The 18,186-nt window shown below is 38.2% G+C and overlaps 1 protein-coding gene across 1 annotated transcript; it reads right to left on the bottom strand.

The window, feature by feature from the left end:
* Positions 1-12,790: 12,790 nt before the first annotated feature.
* Positions 12,791-17,767, bottom strand: LOC149819154 (alpha,alpha-trehalose-phosphate synthase [UDP-forming] 5-like). Its single transcript, XM_089984241.1, has 4 exons — positions 17,642-17,767; positions 15,102-17,408; positions 13,425-13,698; positions 12,791-13,327 (listed from the first exon to the last, which is right to left on the bottom strand). The coding sequence occupies exons 2-4, from the start codon at positions 17,087-17,089 to the stop codon at positions 13,010-13,012; spliced, it is 2,580 nt and encodes an 859-aa protein (XP_089840367.1). The 5' UTR covers positions 17,090-17,408; positions 17,642-17,767; the 3' UTR covers positions 12,791-13,009.
* Positions 17,768-18,186: the final 419 nt, after the last annotated feature.

The raw sequence follows: 18,186 nt of genomic DNA, 5'->3' as shown, positions 1-18,186 counted from the left end.
CTTTTTCAAGGGCACTAAGCTCTAAGTTCATGGCTTCAACTCATTGGGGAATATTTTTGGCCTCATTATAGTGTGAAGGTTCATGAAATGAATGCAACGCAATTAGACATGCTCTATATCTAGGAGTTAAGGACTCATAGGAAACAAACCTATTAGGAGGATTGGAGATCCGACTGGATCTCCTTAAAGATGTTTCTTCAATGTTGGATCCTTGAGAGTATTTTTCTAAGGCACTTATTTGAGTTTGTTGACCACGCCTAACATATGTTTGGATTGGTCTATTATTCTCATCTATAGCATTATCAAGAGGAATTTCCTCTAGGTCATTCAAAGACTCATTAGAGATTTCCTCTTCTTGAGGAGTCTCATCTTCTTGAGATAGAAGATCAAATAAAAAAGTATATTCACTTTCGTCAATATCTTTAGTTTTCACAAAACCATTCTCATTTTCCAAAAATGTTACATCTTTGGATACATAGAGTTTGTTATTTTTCAAGTCAAAACATCTAAAACGCTTTTGATTTTCTCCATAACCCAAGAAAACGCTTTCAATAGCTTTAGGAGATAATTTGTCCCGTTTATGAGTAAGGACAAAACATTTGCATCCAAAGACTCTTAATCTATTGAAGTCTGGTGTTCTTTCAAATAGTTTTTCGTATGGAGATGTATTCTGTAAGGATGAAGATATCATTCTATTTATTAAGTAAGTTGAGGTTAAGGCCGCTTCGGCCCAAAAATTCTTTGGAATTTCTTTGGAAATAAGGAGTGTCCTAGTGGTTTCCATGATATGTCTATGCTTTCTTTCGGCTAAGCCGTTTTGTTGGGGAGTCCTAGGACACGATCTTTGATGACAAATTCCATTTACTTCTAAATAGTTTTGAAATTCATTTGATAAATATTCTCCACCCGAATCGGATCTAAGAGTAGAGATATTACTTGAAAATTGATTTTTAACTATCATATGAAATTTTTTGAAGAACTCAAAGACTTCGGATTTTAAATTGAGAAAGTAAATCCATACATACCTAGTGTAGTCATCGATGAAAGTGACATAATAGGAGTACCCTCCTTTAGACATGACGGGGGAAGGACCCCAAACATCCGAATGGACTAACTCAAAAGGTCTTTTGGACACAAAAGTTCGGTTTGGAAAAGGAGTAGATTTCATTTTGCCAAAAATACAATTCTTGCAAACAAAATGTTTCTCATTACAAAATTTCTTTCCAAATGGAAAGGAGTACATTTTTGAGAAACTTGGATGTCTAAGTCTTTGATGCCAAATATCAATATTTTTATCTTGGACATGATTACAAAAAGAGTTAATGGGGAGTTTCAAGTTGCTCATGTAATAGAGATCTCCCCTTCTATGGCCTTGCCCAATCAGCTTCCCGGACCGGAGATCCTGTATAGAGCAATCCTTAGTTGAGAAGGAGATTTTACATCCATGATCGCATATTTGAGCAACAGAGAGGAGATTTAAATTAAGTTGAGGTACAACTCTCACGTTTGGCACAAAGAAGTCTTTTGAAAAGTTTAAAGTTCCAAAACTTTTTACTTGTAAAGATGTACCATCGGCAGTTGAAACATAGGAGTTTTTATAATTATTACATAAATCGGAAAGCTCATTTTCAAGGGGGGTCATATGAAAGGAAGCTCCAGAGTCAAGGATCCAAGACGACATACCTGGAGGAGAGGAAGAAGCTACGACGGCACCCGAAGTTGATGGAATCTTGAGTAGAGTTTGTAGTGCCTCCGATAGTTGAGCAAGAGAAAAAGAGTCCGTTCCTTTGATTGCTTCCTCTTTCTTTTGAGTGGCTTCTTCAACAGAAGCAACTTTATTTTTTGGTGCTTCATTCAACTTAGGGCAATTAGGTCTTATATGACCCGGTTCTTGACAATGATGGCAAATGGCTTTTCTATAGTTGCCATTATAGTTATTTTGCCTTCCAAAATGAGGAGGTTTGTAGGTTTTCATATGGTTGCCGGGTTTAGATACGGCCAAGACATCATTTCCTCCTTTAATCATGCCAAGACGGGTTTCTTCTTGGCATATTTCGGCAATGACATCTTCCAAAGGAAGAGGCTTTAATCTATGTAGGAGGGAGGATCTAACTTGTTCATACTCGGGCCTAAGCCCATGTAAAAATTGGAAAAAGTGTTCTTTTTCCATTTGTTCTCTCCTTAATTCCACATCTATACTAGAAACCCATTTTGGTTCTAGCAAGGATAACTCATCCCATAGAGGGCCAAGAGTGCTAAAGTAGTCTCTAACACTCATTTCACCTTGTTTGATAGTCCGGATTTTTTCTTGAAGAAAGAATTGACGAGCAAGGTCTTTTTGGGTAAACATACCTTTCATGAAGAACCATGCTTCATTTGCCATCCGAAATTTGGCAATGTTGGCGCAAATCTTAAGCTCCACATTATTCATGAACCAAGCAAGAATCTTGGCATGCTTACTTTCCCAATCTTCTATTTTAGATTGGTGATCTTCAATGGCCTTCATGCGGGCATCTCCTTCAAGAGCTTTTTCTTGATCGCCTTCCATCTTAGTTAGTTGGAGTTGTGGTTCCGGAATGGTGCCCATAACGTATCCCCAAAGCTTTTTCCCTTTGAGGTTGTTTTCCATGGCGGCGGCCCACATCATGTAGTTGGATCCATTGAGCTTGAATGAGAGATCAATCTTTTGTTCTCCTTCCATAATAATCACACTTAAAAGGATAAAAGAAGAGAGAACCAACAAAAAAACAAATATAGCTACACAACTAGCTATATTAAGAAGAAGAGCATACACAAGGCTCTGATACCATGTAATGAAATATGCGGAAAAGTAAAGAGTGCTCTAAGCACTTACAACATCCACTAATGAACAAACAACAAGGGCTAATACCCAAACCCAAAGGAGACAACACAACATAAAAATATAAATGCCTCTTATTGAAAGAGAGAGAACTCTCAAGAGTGAAGAATACAAGAGGGGTTCACCCCTATTTATACACAAAAGAAGGAGGGGAGGAGTGGCCATATGGCCTTAAAAGAAGAGCCACCTAGGGGCTCCCATGGAGTCGTTGGGAGCCCCCAACGGTCACAAATGTGACCGTTGGGGGCCCCATCGACTCCATGGTGGGGCCCCTATTAGGTGGACAAAAAACCAAAAAAATAAAAGATAAAAAATAAAAAAGAAAAAATACAAAAAGAAAGAAAAGGAACAAGTACCCCTATCGGGTACTTGTGAAATGACTAAAATACCCCTATCGGGTATTTTAGATTATACAAATATGTATGTATATAAATATATACATATATATGAATTACATATATTTTAACAGTGGGGTGCTGCTGCCCCCCTATAACCCCCCACCAGCGGCGGCCCCGCGCCGAGGGGAACCCCCAGACCCCCCCCTTCTCTCTCTCTCTCTCTCTCTCTCTCTCTCTCTATATATATATATATATATATATATATATATATATATATATATATATATATATATATATATATATATATATATAAATTTTTTTTTTGCCGCACCCCTGCACCCAAGGTTTTTGAAAGTGCCGCACACCCGCACCCATGTGACATAGCTCAAAGATATTCCTTTCTCAATTCATCACATCTTTAAGAATCTGCAGAGAGAACAAAACAAATGTTTCAACTATACAAAGGAAAATATCTTAACCCAATAGTTATAAAGTTAAAAAAAAAAAATTTTGAATAAGAGAAACATTAGATAATCATTAAGAAAGATGAGAGGAGCATACCTCAAGGATAATTTTTTATCAAATCAAATCATAAACCCAAAATCAACATATTTTTTTTCAAGAAAAACATAAATATTGCTTATAAGAGAATTTGATCACTAAAAGATATATAAATTAAAAAGAAAAGATAAAAAATTATGCATAAATAATATCCCAAGGATTTTTAGAAAAGAATTTCAAATGAAATAACAAATCATCACCGATAACATGCATATGAAATATAACAATTCAAAAGAGCCCTCAAGAAAAGAGGAGATAATTAAATTCTTGCATACAACAATGTGAACAAGATAATTAATATGAAATGCATATATATCCAACATGCAATTAAAGCATATTTAATGCACATAATAATGAAAGATAGCAATCTCACAAATCACAATACATTAGGATTCATTTACACAACCTAGAATGGGCTTAAGCACAAGCACAAAGGACCAAACATCAATCTTAATATATATATATATATATATATATATATATTAATGAAATGCACATAAGATGCATAAAATTTTATCAATCAACATTCCATACAAGAAAATATTCATGGATCAAGGTGCCCATTTCACCTTTTTTGAAAAGACAGGAAAAGAACCCCTTTTGCATCATGAGCATCAAAAATATTTCTTCCACATGCATTTATTTCACACAAACAGTTCAATAAGTATCAGGTGTACTGAAAATTCTTCAATGTTCAAGTGTGATTACTTCAAAACACATTTCATCTTTGCCGTCAAGGAAATCACTTTCATGAGCTGAGATCAAGGGATTACAATATTCTCTCTTTGATTATTTTGGTCATTAGTCATCATAACATACAACATTCCACACAAGTTTAAGCACCATGGAGGAAACACTAAAAAGGTGATGATCTTTTCCTCAAGACCCTAAGACCACTGTGTGAATCAGCATCCTCTGCCAATATCATTCAACACTACCACATTAGCACTCTGCTAGGATCACTTCCACACTAGTATGCCATATAATGTTGGAGGAATGATGGTAAATCTGGCTAAAAGAAAAAAAAAATCAGCCAAATTTTTACTGTCCAAGGAAAAACCTCTGCATGCTGCTCAACCAGAACAAACCAATTGACTTTTTAATTCATTAAACATGGAAGACCATGATGATAGTTCAATCTGATAAAATGACCTTGCACCACATGAAGGTTAGCCCTAACAATCTAATGCAAGTTAATGAGTTAGTATATGTGGGCATTATTAATGAATGTAGGCAAAATGCAAATATGGCTTTCAGGAGAGAGAGAGAGAGAGAGAGAGAGAGAGAGAGAGAGAGAGAGAGAGAGAGAGAGAGAGAGAGAGAGAGGATGTTAATCCTCTAAGGAGGCCCAAGTATAAGATGTTTGTGAGTTGTGACCACAAGAAAAGTTTCCTTCTCAAAAAGCTAAATGCCTATCAAGAAGACATCCCAAGATTTATCAACTCAGCATACCAAAGAAAGAGCTTCAAATCCTTCATGCCTTGAACTCTAAACCAGAGTTACCGGAAGCGCCTATACCATAGGGGAAGCATGCTTCCCCGATACGCGTTTCGGAAGCGGGAAACGTCGCGCTTCCGAAACTCACGGGGAAGAACCCTTTTTTTGGGAAGCGTGTTTCCCTTTTATGGGAAACACAATTCCCCAAAAAAAGGGCACTTCCCCCTCGCTTTCCTCTTCATTTTTTTTAATTTTTTACTCGCTTTTTTTATTTTTTTTCTTCTTTTTTCGCTTCCCCCTCGCTTCCTAGGTTGCTTCCAGTTCGCTTCCGAGACGGTTTGTGATTCACTTCTAAGTCGTCCTACGCTTCCTGCTTTCTAAAATTTTGAAAGTGCCTCGCTTCCCGCTCCTGCATCGCTTCTCGCTTCCTCGACTGGCAACCATGCTCTAAACCCAGATGCAATGCAATATCTCAGATGTGTTTTCCAATTTCTCTCCATTTCATGAAGGTGCTCATTTTACTACAAACAATAGGTGTCCAAGTTCAAAAAAATGAGTTTAAACAAATGTATAATAGATCTATCACCCACAAACTTAAATCTGACAAGAGATTTCCGATTATCGGTTTGTAGATATAACATTCTTGCCCTCTCTTCCAAGCAGGGTCCACAATTAAGATGCAAAGATGGTGAAAGCCATATGTAATTCAAAATGCCCAGCATACCTATGTTGACACTAGTACTTCTGAGTATTGGCACTAAGTGTTTTTTTCCATGACTAAATGTGTTAGGGAACAACCCTTCAACCTACCGATGGATCGAAGAAAAAAGCACGAAAAAAGAAAAAGGAGAAAACAACCACACACGAAAACAAAGATTTTACGTTGTTCGGCGAAAATTGTCGACATCCACGACCACACTGAGCCTTCTTCTTTTATTGATTGTGATATACAATACAGAGGAGGATGCCTCCTTAAATAGGAGTCTACAAATTTTACAAAGAGTCTACTAGTGTTGTTGGATATAACAAGGAGTTTAGGGTAAAATTACAAAACTACCCTAAAAAAAATTTGCAAAAAATGTGGATTTATATCAAGGTGTAAGAAACAGGCTCCACACTACTCCAACATATATGCACCTTCAAACCCTTCTTTCCAAAAATAACTGTGTTATACCAGTAGTCTCATGTTGTATCATGTACCAGCAACCCTACTTTTGTGATATATGTCACATCTAACACAAGAAAGTTTTTATTATCTGAATAGAGATCCAAAAACACTATTCCTTTCATCTGCCTTTACCACTTCTTGAGAAGAGAACTAAGGAAATTTTATGTAAACAATGTTGTAACATATAAGAATTGTTTAGCTTCATTTTGAAAGAAAAGGCAACATCAATAAGGCTAACACATTGACATCTAATTGAAAAACTAAAATGCATCGAAGTCCAATTATTTATCAAGGAAGAATGCAAAATTTAACAGGCTCTGGTTTAAAACCGTGTGACAATCAAGTTCTCAAAAAAAATTATATTGTAAACTAAGATGTGGATTGGTCAATTTTAATTCCCTACTTCGTTTTCCACTAAACCAGATGTTGAATCAGGGGAAGAAGAAAAATAAGTAGTGGGATTATCTATCCAACATAGAATCCTCTTGGATGAATTCTCCATATACTTCCTCACTCCGAGGGTGCACATGCAAGAAAGTGGCTTTCTCGTTGCTACCTGCATTGAAACTACATCTGGATTGACTGTTGGTAGATCCAGTCCAGTTAGTGAGTGACCCAAGGATCACATATCTTCCCATCATCTAAAAATAATATTCCCAAGACGTTTGAAATCTTTCAAGCCATATGTATAGATAGCTTGGCACAAATGAATATCACACCAAATATCATGACGTTTCATGCCAAGATAATATGAAGTCACTGGGAAAAAGAATAAGCATTTAAAGAATATTTCCTTAACACTGATTAATATGCCAGATCCAAAGTTTTTTGGTCAATTGTTGTCTGAACTGCATTTGGAAACCTAAATACATTGGATGCACATATACTGCTAAAACCATCCAAAGTTATGTCATGTAAAACAGCCACGAAAAACTAATGACAAGACCATGTTGAACATGCATAAATCTGCTCTAAAAATTCATGGAATGCTTTTTAATGCAATTGGAAATCCCCCGGACACCAAGGTATGAAGCTATCCTAGAAAATGGTTTTCAAGAAAAGACCATGCCCAATTTGCTGAATCTGTTTCTGTTGCTAAACCATCATCACCTCAGTACAACACGCAATGCTGTGCTAAATACGTTGTCCTCACCACCCAATCTTTATCCGTAATTCTTTGAACCAATAGTGACTCAATCGGTGATCATCCATTTTCCCTCTCAATCATTCATAAATTGTTACTACAACGCGTACATGGCGACCCCTTTATTTTTCCAAAGTAATATAAAAAATTGCCAAACCTTATGCACCACACTGGTGCCTCAACATACATCAGATTCCAAACATTACGGTCATTGCTCCTACTCAGACAGCCTTTAATGAAAATCCACTCAACATGACCTTAATAATTCTCGAGGATGGTGCATTTCCTATAAAATGGCAGCAATGTAGGCACACAACATGATTGCATAGCATCGCTAAATGATCATTATGAAGAAGAAGACACCAGCTTCAGATAAAACTTCAATATGCAAATATCCAATCAAAGTGCTAACAAACAAAGGGTTCAACAACAGTCCCCAATTCAATCCATGCATTTCCCCACAGAAGACTTCATCGTCGTCAAAAATTTCTGCACACTGAAAACGTAAAATCTGAACACCTAAGATGATCTTTCGAGAAAAAAAAAGAGCACACAGATCTACAAGATCCCAATACCATAACAATAATTTAACACAAAAATTCCTCCCTCTTTAACGAAATTTTCGCTGAAATACCCAAGCAATTGAGAAAACTATGAATCGCCCGAACAACCAGAAACCCTAATCCAACAAAAACCGAAGACAAATTCAACTCGAAAGATTCCTCTTGACCAAATCGATGGCAATCAAGAACAATTGAAAACGAAACATAAATCATTATTATGTAACACCGATTTCGCACGATTAGCCAAAAAAAGAAAAAGGAATCGTAGCGCGAATCAGAGTTTAACAGTGGAAATGAGGGGAGAACTCCAAATTTTCGTATACAGAAGAAGAAAAAGATTTTCCAAAATTAAAGGAAAAAACAGGGAAAATAAAACCGACCGTACCTTGATTCAAGGCGTCCAAATTAAAGAGAAGAGGAAAAACAAAATTAAAGGAGAGTTAAAAAGGGAGAAAGAAACCGTATAACCAGAAAATAAATATAAAAAGAGGGGGAAATGCAGAGGAGAAATATGGCGGGAAATAAGGGTAGTTCCGGTATTTAAGTTTTTTGTGTGGTTGGAATTCGAGAGTGTAGTGATGCGGTGACTTTACTGTTACTCAAAGATCACGGCTTCCGGTGACACAATGCCACTTTTATAAAATGAGGGTCATTTTTGGAATTACATTGAAATATGAGGCCTTTTGCAATGAATCTTCTGTAGCATGAACATACACCATTAGTAACGTGCAGGACTTGTTTTTGAAATAGTTACGCGGGTTAATAAATGTTACCAGAGGAGTAGAAGCCTACCCCGTCATTCAATGAGAAGAAGACGATTTTGAGCATTGACGTTGGTGGGAGAGGATGGGACTTAATGATGATGGTTCATCCGGATCCGGATCCTGGGTAGGACCCTGTGAGATGCATGACCGGGATCCAAACTATTTGCGAGCATCATGTTTGGTATCCCACATCTTTAAAACAACAAAACATTGTGATGTTTTCACGAAAAAAGCTAATCATAAATTCATAATATATTGAAAATAGCATGACTTTATCGTTAAAATAAAAATATCGTAAAGAAAACCAGACGTTTGGATTTTTGGTAATTTCTCCAAAAAAAAAAAATGGTTTGTTTCTGGGTAACTTCTGGCATCAAACATCCGGCATAGTCCAAAAAGGGTAATATTTGCTGAGGAACCCTCTAGTGAAAGGTTTATTTTATTTATTTTTTGTTTTTTTTAAATCTACATTTTTTTTTAAAGGCAAGCTGGGTTAAGCACAGGTCTCCACCCCCGCCCCGTCTCAAAATCTGGACCTCCATCCCTGCACTGGTTTGGATTTTAACCTTCATCCGCGTTTCATGTCCTCCATCCCCAATCCAAACGGGGTGAGGCGGGGTAGGGCGGGGTGCATTTTTCCTCGGTCCATTGACATCCTTTAGAAGGATCGGGACGAAGTGGGAGAAAATGTAAGTCTATTTTCACACGGGTTTTGATTTTAACCTTCATTCCCGCCTTCATCTCCCTTTCATGTCCATCCCCGGTCCAAATGGCACCGCGGGGCCCTGTTTCCCCGGGTCCACTGCCATCCCTAGTTCAGGTGAAATTGAATCATGTTTTATTGACATGTAAGTCAGATTTTTTGAAGGTAGAAAAATAATGGCTTACAATGTATTAATTTTTCAACTCTAAAAAAATGCAATTGTATGTCAAAAAAAATATGTGCAAAGAATTATTTTGACCATGCTAAACACTTCCATAGGTAACATTTGGTCAAACAACTTATTTTTATAATAGGGGACTCGTGAGGGTAATAAATATTATCCTGTCCAAAAATGCACTTATTTTTTGAAAATTTTAAAATGCTCTTGAACTTTTTGGTTAACTCAAGAATGTACAAATTTGGAATTAAAATTATAGTGAAGTCTCAATTATGTTCAAAAATTTGATGAACATGTCAAATCAAAATCCAACTAATTCATAGATTTTTGCACGCCTAAGTTAGTATAAAAGATAATTAGCCTAAGGGCTTGTTTGATGGTTTATCCAAGATTAAACAGAAAGAACAAAACATACAAAACACGTACTATACCATCTAGAGTATTCATTTGGAGCTTCCTCCAACCAAGCAGATGAGGTAATCATCTCAAACCTCACTCACGTGTGCTTGCAAATCCTTGAGTTCATTGCAGCCAACATCTGATGAGAAATTGGGCAGGAAATCTGATGGCTACCATGAAGCCTCGCTGGGCTTTAACAACGGTAAGATGGTATGCTCTACCCATGACTCTAGAGACCTACCAATAGGAATGCACACCGAACCAAGCTGGCTCGGGCTCGGTTCGGTTAAAGCTCAGCTCAAGCTCGTCCACTTCATAAATGAGCTGAGTTTGAATGGGTGTATGAAACTCAGACGAGCTATTGAGCCGAGCTTGAACGACCTGTCGAGCCCGATAAGGATTGGTTTGTTACAAGCCCCATATATATAATATCTTTGCAAACAAATTCAAAACTGCATTGTTACTGTAATGGGTAATGGGTAGGGTGCTAGTTTTAAAATCCTGCCTTTTGTGTTTTTTTCGCTGATAATTTAATTTTTTTTAGTAATAATAATCAAAATATATGATTTGGTTTAATGGTAGGTCTCTTGATTAATGTTAAGGAGGTTGGGAGTTCAAATACTTCTGCAAAATTTTCTTTAAATAAATCTTGTTTAAGCTCGGCTCGGCTAAAGCTCAGAACGGAGACTAGTTCGAACAACGCCTTACAAGCTTGGCTCAATATTTATGCTTGTGAATTATTAATCCAACAACAGCAAGGGCTGTCTCTTGATGCATTGTCTGTTGATCTCTAGACAGATTTTTCTGTTGATGGGCCATGGGCTGAACAAGCCAGACCTTTTTCAGTGTGTTGGGACTAAGCCTAGCTTGATCCTTGGGCAGCCCTCATGGATGCCCATCCTTAGATGAATCTGTAAGAATCAATAAAATTAAATATTTGACTTCCCAATCCACAAGTAGCAAGGAGTCGCACCCATAAGGGCTCTACTCATTTGGTGGGAAGGACTTTTAAGAATTAAAGGGACACCACAAGTTTGAAACCCACGGATGTGTATACCACGAGACCAAAACTGGGTGTAATCCTTGGTAGTAAAAAGGGTTAAATTTTTTACACCAATGAGCTTGGGAGTGAATGAGGTGGTTTTTCCAAGTTAATAAAAGACCAAAAGATTTATAATATCTAACTGCATAGAACAAAAATCAACAAGCTTTAGGCTCTGTTTGGGGGCTTTGCATTGCCATAAAAATACCATTTCCATAGGTTGTCAAAAATGTGGTGTTGAGGATGGAGTTGCCAACAAAACATCTTGTTGGAATGGTGTTGAAATGTGATATTGAGGCTGCCAACTTCATTCCCAGAGTAGTGTTTTGACAACACCATCGCTCCCAAACAGCAGAGAGCATGAGAACAGAACAAGGAAACTGCAACACACCTTCAATTCAAGTCTCCCAAACATAGCCTACAACAACCTGAAGGGAGACAGTGAACTCTAGGAATACATAAAGCTGCCACCAAGGGGCATATGATCCACCATTATTGAGGAGTGACCGTATACCCAGAACAAAAGCGAACTAAGTTTTAATCAAGTTGCTAAAAATCCAGATTCCAATCCAAAAAGGGAAACATAAATTCTATGAATCGATAAGGCTGCCAAAAAGGGGCATACGATCCACCATTATCTGGGAGTTACCGAATCTCATTATATTTGTTAATTCACTTTATTCACAAAGTCATCTAAAGAGACAGGTTATATATTAAAGACACCTTACAATATTAAATCTCACATTACAATTTGATCACCTTTTTTCTTTTTAAACCAGTAGCTGGATACACGAGATAAGGTTAAGAAATGCTTATGATCCAAGTCAAGCACCCAGAGAAAAATGATAAAGTTATTAAAGCATCCTGCGTTTATTGGATCTGACCCTAATAAACTCTTCTTCTAAAGCAAGTTCCTTTATTTGGATTAATCAAAATTGGAGCGCCTGTGTGTGAACAATAACAAGTTCATAAAAAATCTATACCCCTAACAAATTAAAGAAATCACAAAGACTAATAAATGTGTTGTTTACTCTTTATAAAATAATTAAAATGTTAATGGTTGTGACAATTAATGCATGAAATCCACTAGAACATTTTGAAATCTGTTAAAGATGTAAATTTGTAGTCAACTTATTGGCCTTCACAAAATGTTAAAAAATAAATGACATTTATTGGCTGCACACAACAAATATACAATGTCCTTTGATGTGTTTTTTATAAAATTATTAAAGCATCTAATGGTGTGCCTCACAATCCAACTCATTTTGTCCCTGACAATCAAGTGAATAGAAGTAATGGATGAAAGATTGAACACAAATAAAACTGAAAGGTTGATTATAAAGGGCTAGACAGTTAAATCATGATTGCAGAAAAACAGGTCTTTTCCTAAATATGAAGCCTCCCACACAAGCAGGAGAAAATATTCTCTATGAGATCAAATTAAACATATTCCAGTACTAGAGCGCCTTGCCCCCCCCCACCCCCTCCCTTTCTCTCTCTCTCTCTAGTACACGTCCATGCATGCACACACACTACATGAAAGCATTTACTTGATGCAGAAAAAGTTAAGTAATAACCTTTTGGGGAGTTCAAAATTTTTAGCAGCAGCTATTAATCATATGGGGACTCTCAATTGCACAAACAAATGAAATAATATTAACACCACATAGTGCATTTCTCTAATTACAACACTTTGTCCAGATAAAACAGAATTGGCTTACAATCTTAGAACATGCAACTTCACATTTTCTAAACCAAGTGTTCACCTGCAGACTATTATCCGAAGCTCCAAACCAGTAACAAGCTATTGCAACATTAAGAATGACACTGGATGATTGAGAAGGTTTCTTTATCAAAGGCTTTCATAGGGAAGTTGTGAACTGGAATTCCTTGCTGCTAGCGCTGATGCAGTAGCAAGACCCCGTAACATTCTGACAATCTCTGAAGTGTCCTCCAGGTAATACTTGGCTTTGTTTGGCTTTTGGCCAACTGTGAAAGCAAAAACCTCTGCTATGGGTGATAAAGAAGGACCAGCCATGGCACTTGTGATCGCCTCAAACATATCCTCATCAGATCTATCATCCCCAATGCAGAGAACAAAATCTGCCAACATGCCTTTCTGCTTCATTAACACGAGTAGGCGCTCTGCAACTAAACCTTTAGTGACACCCTGCATAGCAGAATGAGCATGAATAAAAAACATAGTCCGAAAACCATGTTGGTTCACCATATCAGTTTTCTGAAAATAGAGCTGAAGGCAGAAGTACCTGTGGCTTAACTTCTACAATATACTGACCGCTCTTCACGGACACGGGTTCATTGGCAAGAACACTCTCAAGATGATCAAGAAGTTCCTTGGCCTGGCAAGCTCCAAAATCTGGGTCAGCATATTGATAATGCCAGACAAGTGCACTTTCTTTGGTCTCAATGGAGGAACCATCAGTTGTTTCAGTGTACAACTTCATCACAGGTTCTGCAACCTGCTTCCAATCAAAGTCGGCAACAGGGACACAAGTTTCCCATTCTGCGTCATGCTTTAACCTGAAATGGATGTTCACCTCAAATAAAACTATATGGCATTATGCACAAGAAAGCACATGACAAATAAAAAAATCACAGATTTGAGAGGTATGCACGGGGTATGAAAGTTACAGATAGACCGAATTATCAAAAATACAAATTAAATGCCTGTTTTGGAACATGGGTCTCTCAAGCTGGTTCAGTTACCACACAAGCTCAAGTAGGTCTAAGCACCACTAAGCTGGGCGACTCACTTAAGTGCCAGGCGAATTGAACTAGTCAAGTACAATGATCTAGCTTCCCAGTCAGGTTATCATCAAATCTTCGCCTTTGATTTGTCTCAAACAAATGCCAAATAAGAATTGGGTGGCTGAGGTGAGGTATCAAGATGGAACAGACCTTTACACCTGTCCTATTTGATGCTAAAGCACTTCATAGCATGATAAACAGGTCCTATTATGCATGAACACGAATGTGAACATTTTGGAACTCCAACATCGATTCATGAATCCTAAAAAAATTAACAAGCCATATTCATGGAGATTATGGATATGACTTCCAACTCCCCATTTAAAAGTATAGTCATGTATATCGGTCTCAATGGCATCTTAGCAAGGCAAAATGTTCGGGTATTATAGGTTAGTTTGATAAAACAAAGGAAGATCTTGACATTCAGAAAAATTGGAAAAATGAAAAATAACAAAAAGAAAGGAAAGAGCAGGTTTTGCAATAATATTTTTGCTAAACATGAAGAAAAGATGTAAAAGTTTTTAGAATATAAAAAAAGATAAATGAAGAAGAAAAAACATGTTTAAGTTGTAGAAAATAAATAAAAAAGTAAAAAACGTTAAATATCATAATAATATCACAATATTACCTCGATAATACCATGATTTTTTCTTTTCAAACTTCTGATGTTATAAAATATCATGACAATTTACCAATTTTATCTTTTTATCATATCATGATAATATCGAGATATTATCAAAGTATTGGTGATATATGGAGACAATGTTTTAAAATTGAGCCCAAAACCATGAAATTAAAAGGCCTTTTTCTTGAGAAAATTCTCATAACCTACTTATATTCATATGGGTGGTGACCGTTCATTGCAGGCTTCATTCTGCAACTGCAGCCAGTAATTACAATAAACCTGCTCATCAACCCAAGTATTATTTTTCATTATTTTCTGTAAAAGAGCTGTCATAGTTGTGCACACAAAGAGTATGTTCTATGCAATTTCTTTTTAGTAAAGCAGGAACCTATAGCTTAATATTAGCAAAATAAATTGAGCGAGTTCAGTTTTTGTGGTGAAAAAGAAGGCAAGAAAAGAAACAACAGAATCACTATAAATTGCAGTGAAACATAAGCAATTGGTGTTTTGGATCTGCGACAATCCCCAGTCAGGTTTCTGATAAATTTACCTTAGAAAATAGCCATGCTCTGCAGCGATCCCCAAATTCTCGCAGGGAGAAAACCATTCACTAAGAGTCTTCTTTCCACTTCCACTGACAAGAAAGACAACATTTTTTGGATCTCTACACAAACTGTTCAACAGACCAATAGCCTCAGAATTTGGTGTTTTGTTAATGGATGCCCTTGACATCATGGCACCATCATAATCCAATAGGATAGCCCTGTTCTTGGTTCTCTTGTAGGCTGAAACTATGTGATCAACTGAGAGCTTCCTGAAATTGGGGTCAAGTGCAAGGACCCTGAATCCTAAACCAAAACCAATACCCCAGCACCTCCTCCTTATGTGATCCCTGCATGTCCTTTCTAGGTCTTGCAGGAAGCTATTTGCCCAATATCCCACATCATGGGTGCTCACATACCTATAATGCTTCTCGTGTCGGAATTGCTTTTCCGACTCCGCCATCATAATTGCAGAATTCATGGCTTCAGCCACAGCATCGATGTTCCAAGGATTTACCCGAATCGCTCCACTAAGAGACGGCGAACAGCCGATGAATTCTGAAACAACCAGCATGCTCTTTTTTGGCACTGCTGGGTTTATTTCCAGTTTCCTGTCCAATCTATCATTCCCTTGCCTGCACACAATGTACTCGTATGGGATAAGATTCATCCCATCCCTAACTGCAGTAACAAGACAGCACTCAGAAATCACATAATATGCAATCCTCTCATAGAACGCAAGTGGGGTGTCTATTAACACCACAGGCTTATAGCCAGGCCTTCCAAATTTCTCATTGATCCGTCTCATCGTTGAGTACGTCTCGGCCTGCACTTTCTGCACATTCTTCCCTCGCCCTCTTGCAGGGTTTGCGATTTGCACTAGGACCACCTTCCCACTCAACTCTGGATGCTGAAACAGCAGCTGCTCCATAGCCAGCAGTTTCAAACTGATCCCCTTGAATATGTCCATATCATCCACTCCAAGCAACACGATCTTGTCTTTGAATTGCTCCCTGAGCTCACCAACTCTAGTGTCAGTCTCTGGAAGATATAGAACAGACTGAAGCTGGCCCATATGAATTCCAACTGGGAGAATCTTAATGCCAACAGTGCGTCCATAATACTCAAGCCCAATATAACCCCTCTTTGATCGATAGCTCAGACCAAGCATCCGGCTGCAACAAGAAAGGAAGTGTCTGGCATAATCAAAGGTGTGAAATCCGATCAGATCTGAGTTCAGGAGAGCGCGGAGGAGCTCGTCTCGGACAGGAAGAGTCCTATAGATCTCTGAAGAAGGAAACGGGCTGTGAAGGAAAAATCCAAGCTTCACTCTGTTGAACCTCTTCCTGAGGAAAGTTGGCAATATCATCAAATGGTAATCATGTACCCACACAAAATCATCATCAGGATTGATCACCTCCATTACTTTATCAGCAAATATCTTGTTCACAGAAACATAAGCCTGCCAAAGTGATCGATCGAACCGGCCGCCTAAATCCGGGGACAAGGGCAACATGTAATGAAACAGAGGCCAGAGATGCTGCTTGCAGAAACCATGGTAGAACCTACTGAACAAATCACGCGGGAGGAATGCGGGAACACATCTGAAAACCTCAAGCAGAGTCTGAGCCACATCTTCCTGCTCACAAGGATCGATCTCCTCCCTCAAACATCCTACGTAGATCACTTCAACATCCTCACCTAGCCCATCCTTTAGCTGAAGAAGCAGTGAATCCTCATCCCAACTGAAGTCCCACCCGCCGCCTTCGCTCTGCCGATGAGCTCGAAGGGGAAGCTGATTGCCCACAATGATTATCCGTTCCTGCGAATCAGAGGAGGGGCCATCCGAATTCACACTGCTGCTTTTCTCATCGTCTAAGTCCGATATAATGCCAGCAACCGTCATCACTCTGGGAAGCCTCTTTCCGACCCAACCGAACGTCGAAGAAGCCCCGGAAGTGAGGTCCAGGAGATTTGAGTATGACCTTGAAGCCATTCTGCTAAATCTGAACTACCAAATACACAAAGATCACTAGAATTGACTCTAGCACATCTATAAGCGTAAGTTCAGCAAACTCCAATATGAATGCTTCAAACGAAACTGGGTATCTTCCCACCAGATACAAATTCTCAAGTGATAAGCCACACACTCAAATACTCAAGTTAGAGGAAAAAATGCATTAGAATCTGATGAATTCCAAACGCATAAATCACAAGATGCTACAGTGGGCAAAATCTGTAGGACTCCAAAAGAGTACTCAGACAGCACCAATCTTTCACATCCAACCATCAGCTTCTCTGCTAAAAACAAATCCCTGTGACAAAAAACACATAACCAAGCAAAAACATAAGAGAAACAAACGAACCGAAAGAATTCACTTATCATCAATGTCAACCCATAATTCACTTACGATCAAGACCACACATGAATTCTTCAACTAAGCTACAACCACCCAATTACTGAAAAGAGAATCTGTAGCAGGAAAAAGTAGATAGAGAAGAACCCACAGGACTAACATGAAAGAAAACAAAAGATATCAAAGCATACCTCAAAGGGAGAGAGAGGTGGCAAAAATGCAACCTTTTCCCAGCCACAGCAATGATTCTCTTGGTTTTTTTCTCCCCCGCCTCTCTCTCTCTCTCCCTCTCTCCTTTTGTGGCTGGTAAATGTGACGTAGAGGGGTAAGATGAAAAACTGCAGATTCTAATAATGGTGAAGAAATCTGGTGCGTGTCTTGTCATGGGCAGGAGGGCGAGGGTCCACTGAAGTCCGGAGTGCAAATCAAGTCAGAGGGAGCTCTGACGGTAATTCATCAGTGCTGCCTCTGATACCGTTCATCTATAGGTTGAACGGCTTTCAAAACACAGAGTTTTAGGATAATTTTCAGCCGTCCATCTTGTATGCTCAAGATGGTCATCATCTGAAGCATCAATGGCTCTGAAAAAACTTGTGAGACCCACATCTGTGATATTTGGGAGACCGTTCATCCTATGGATGAAGACCGACAGTGCTGCCTCTGATACGCACTTCGCCCATAATTAATTGGATGTTTTATGACAAATTGGCTTTCACTCGCCAATAATAATGCACAG

This window comes from Nuphar pumila, chromosome 13 (genome assembly GCF_984573655.1).
Source record: "Nuphar pumila chromosome 13, dmNupPumi1.hap1.1, whole genome shotgun sequence".
In the NCBI taxonomy this organism is placed as follows: Eukaryota; Viridiplantae; Streptophyta; class Magnoliopsida; order Nymphaeales; family Nymphaeaceae; genus Nuphar; species Nuphar pumila.
The sequence above is the reverse complement of the archived record's forward strand: the minus strand, read 5'-3'. Positions and strand labels throughout refer to the sequence as shown.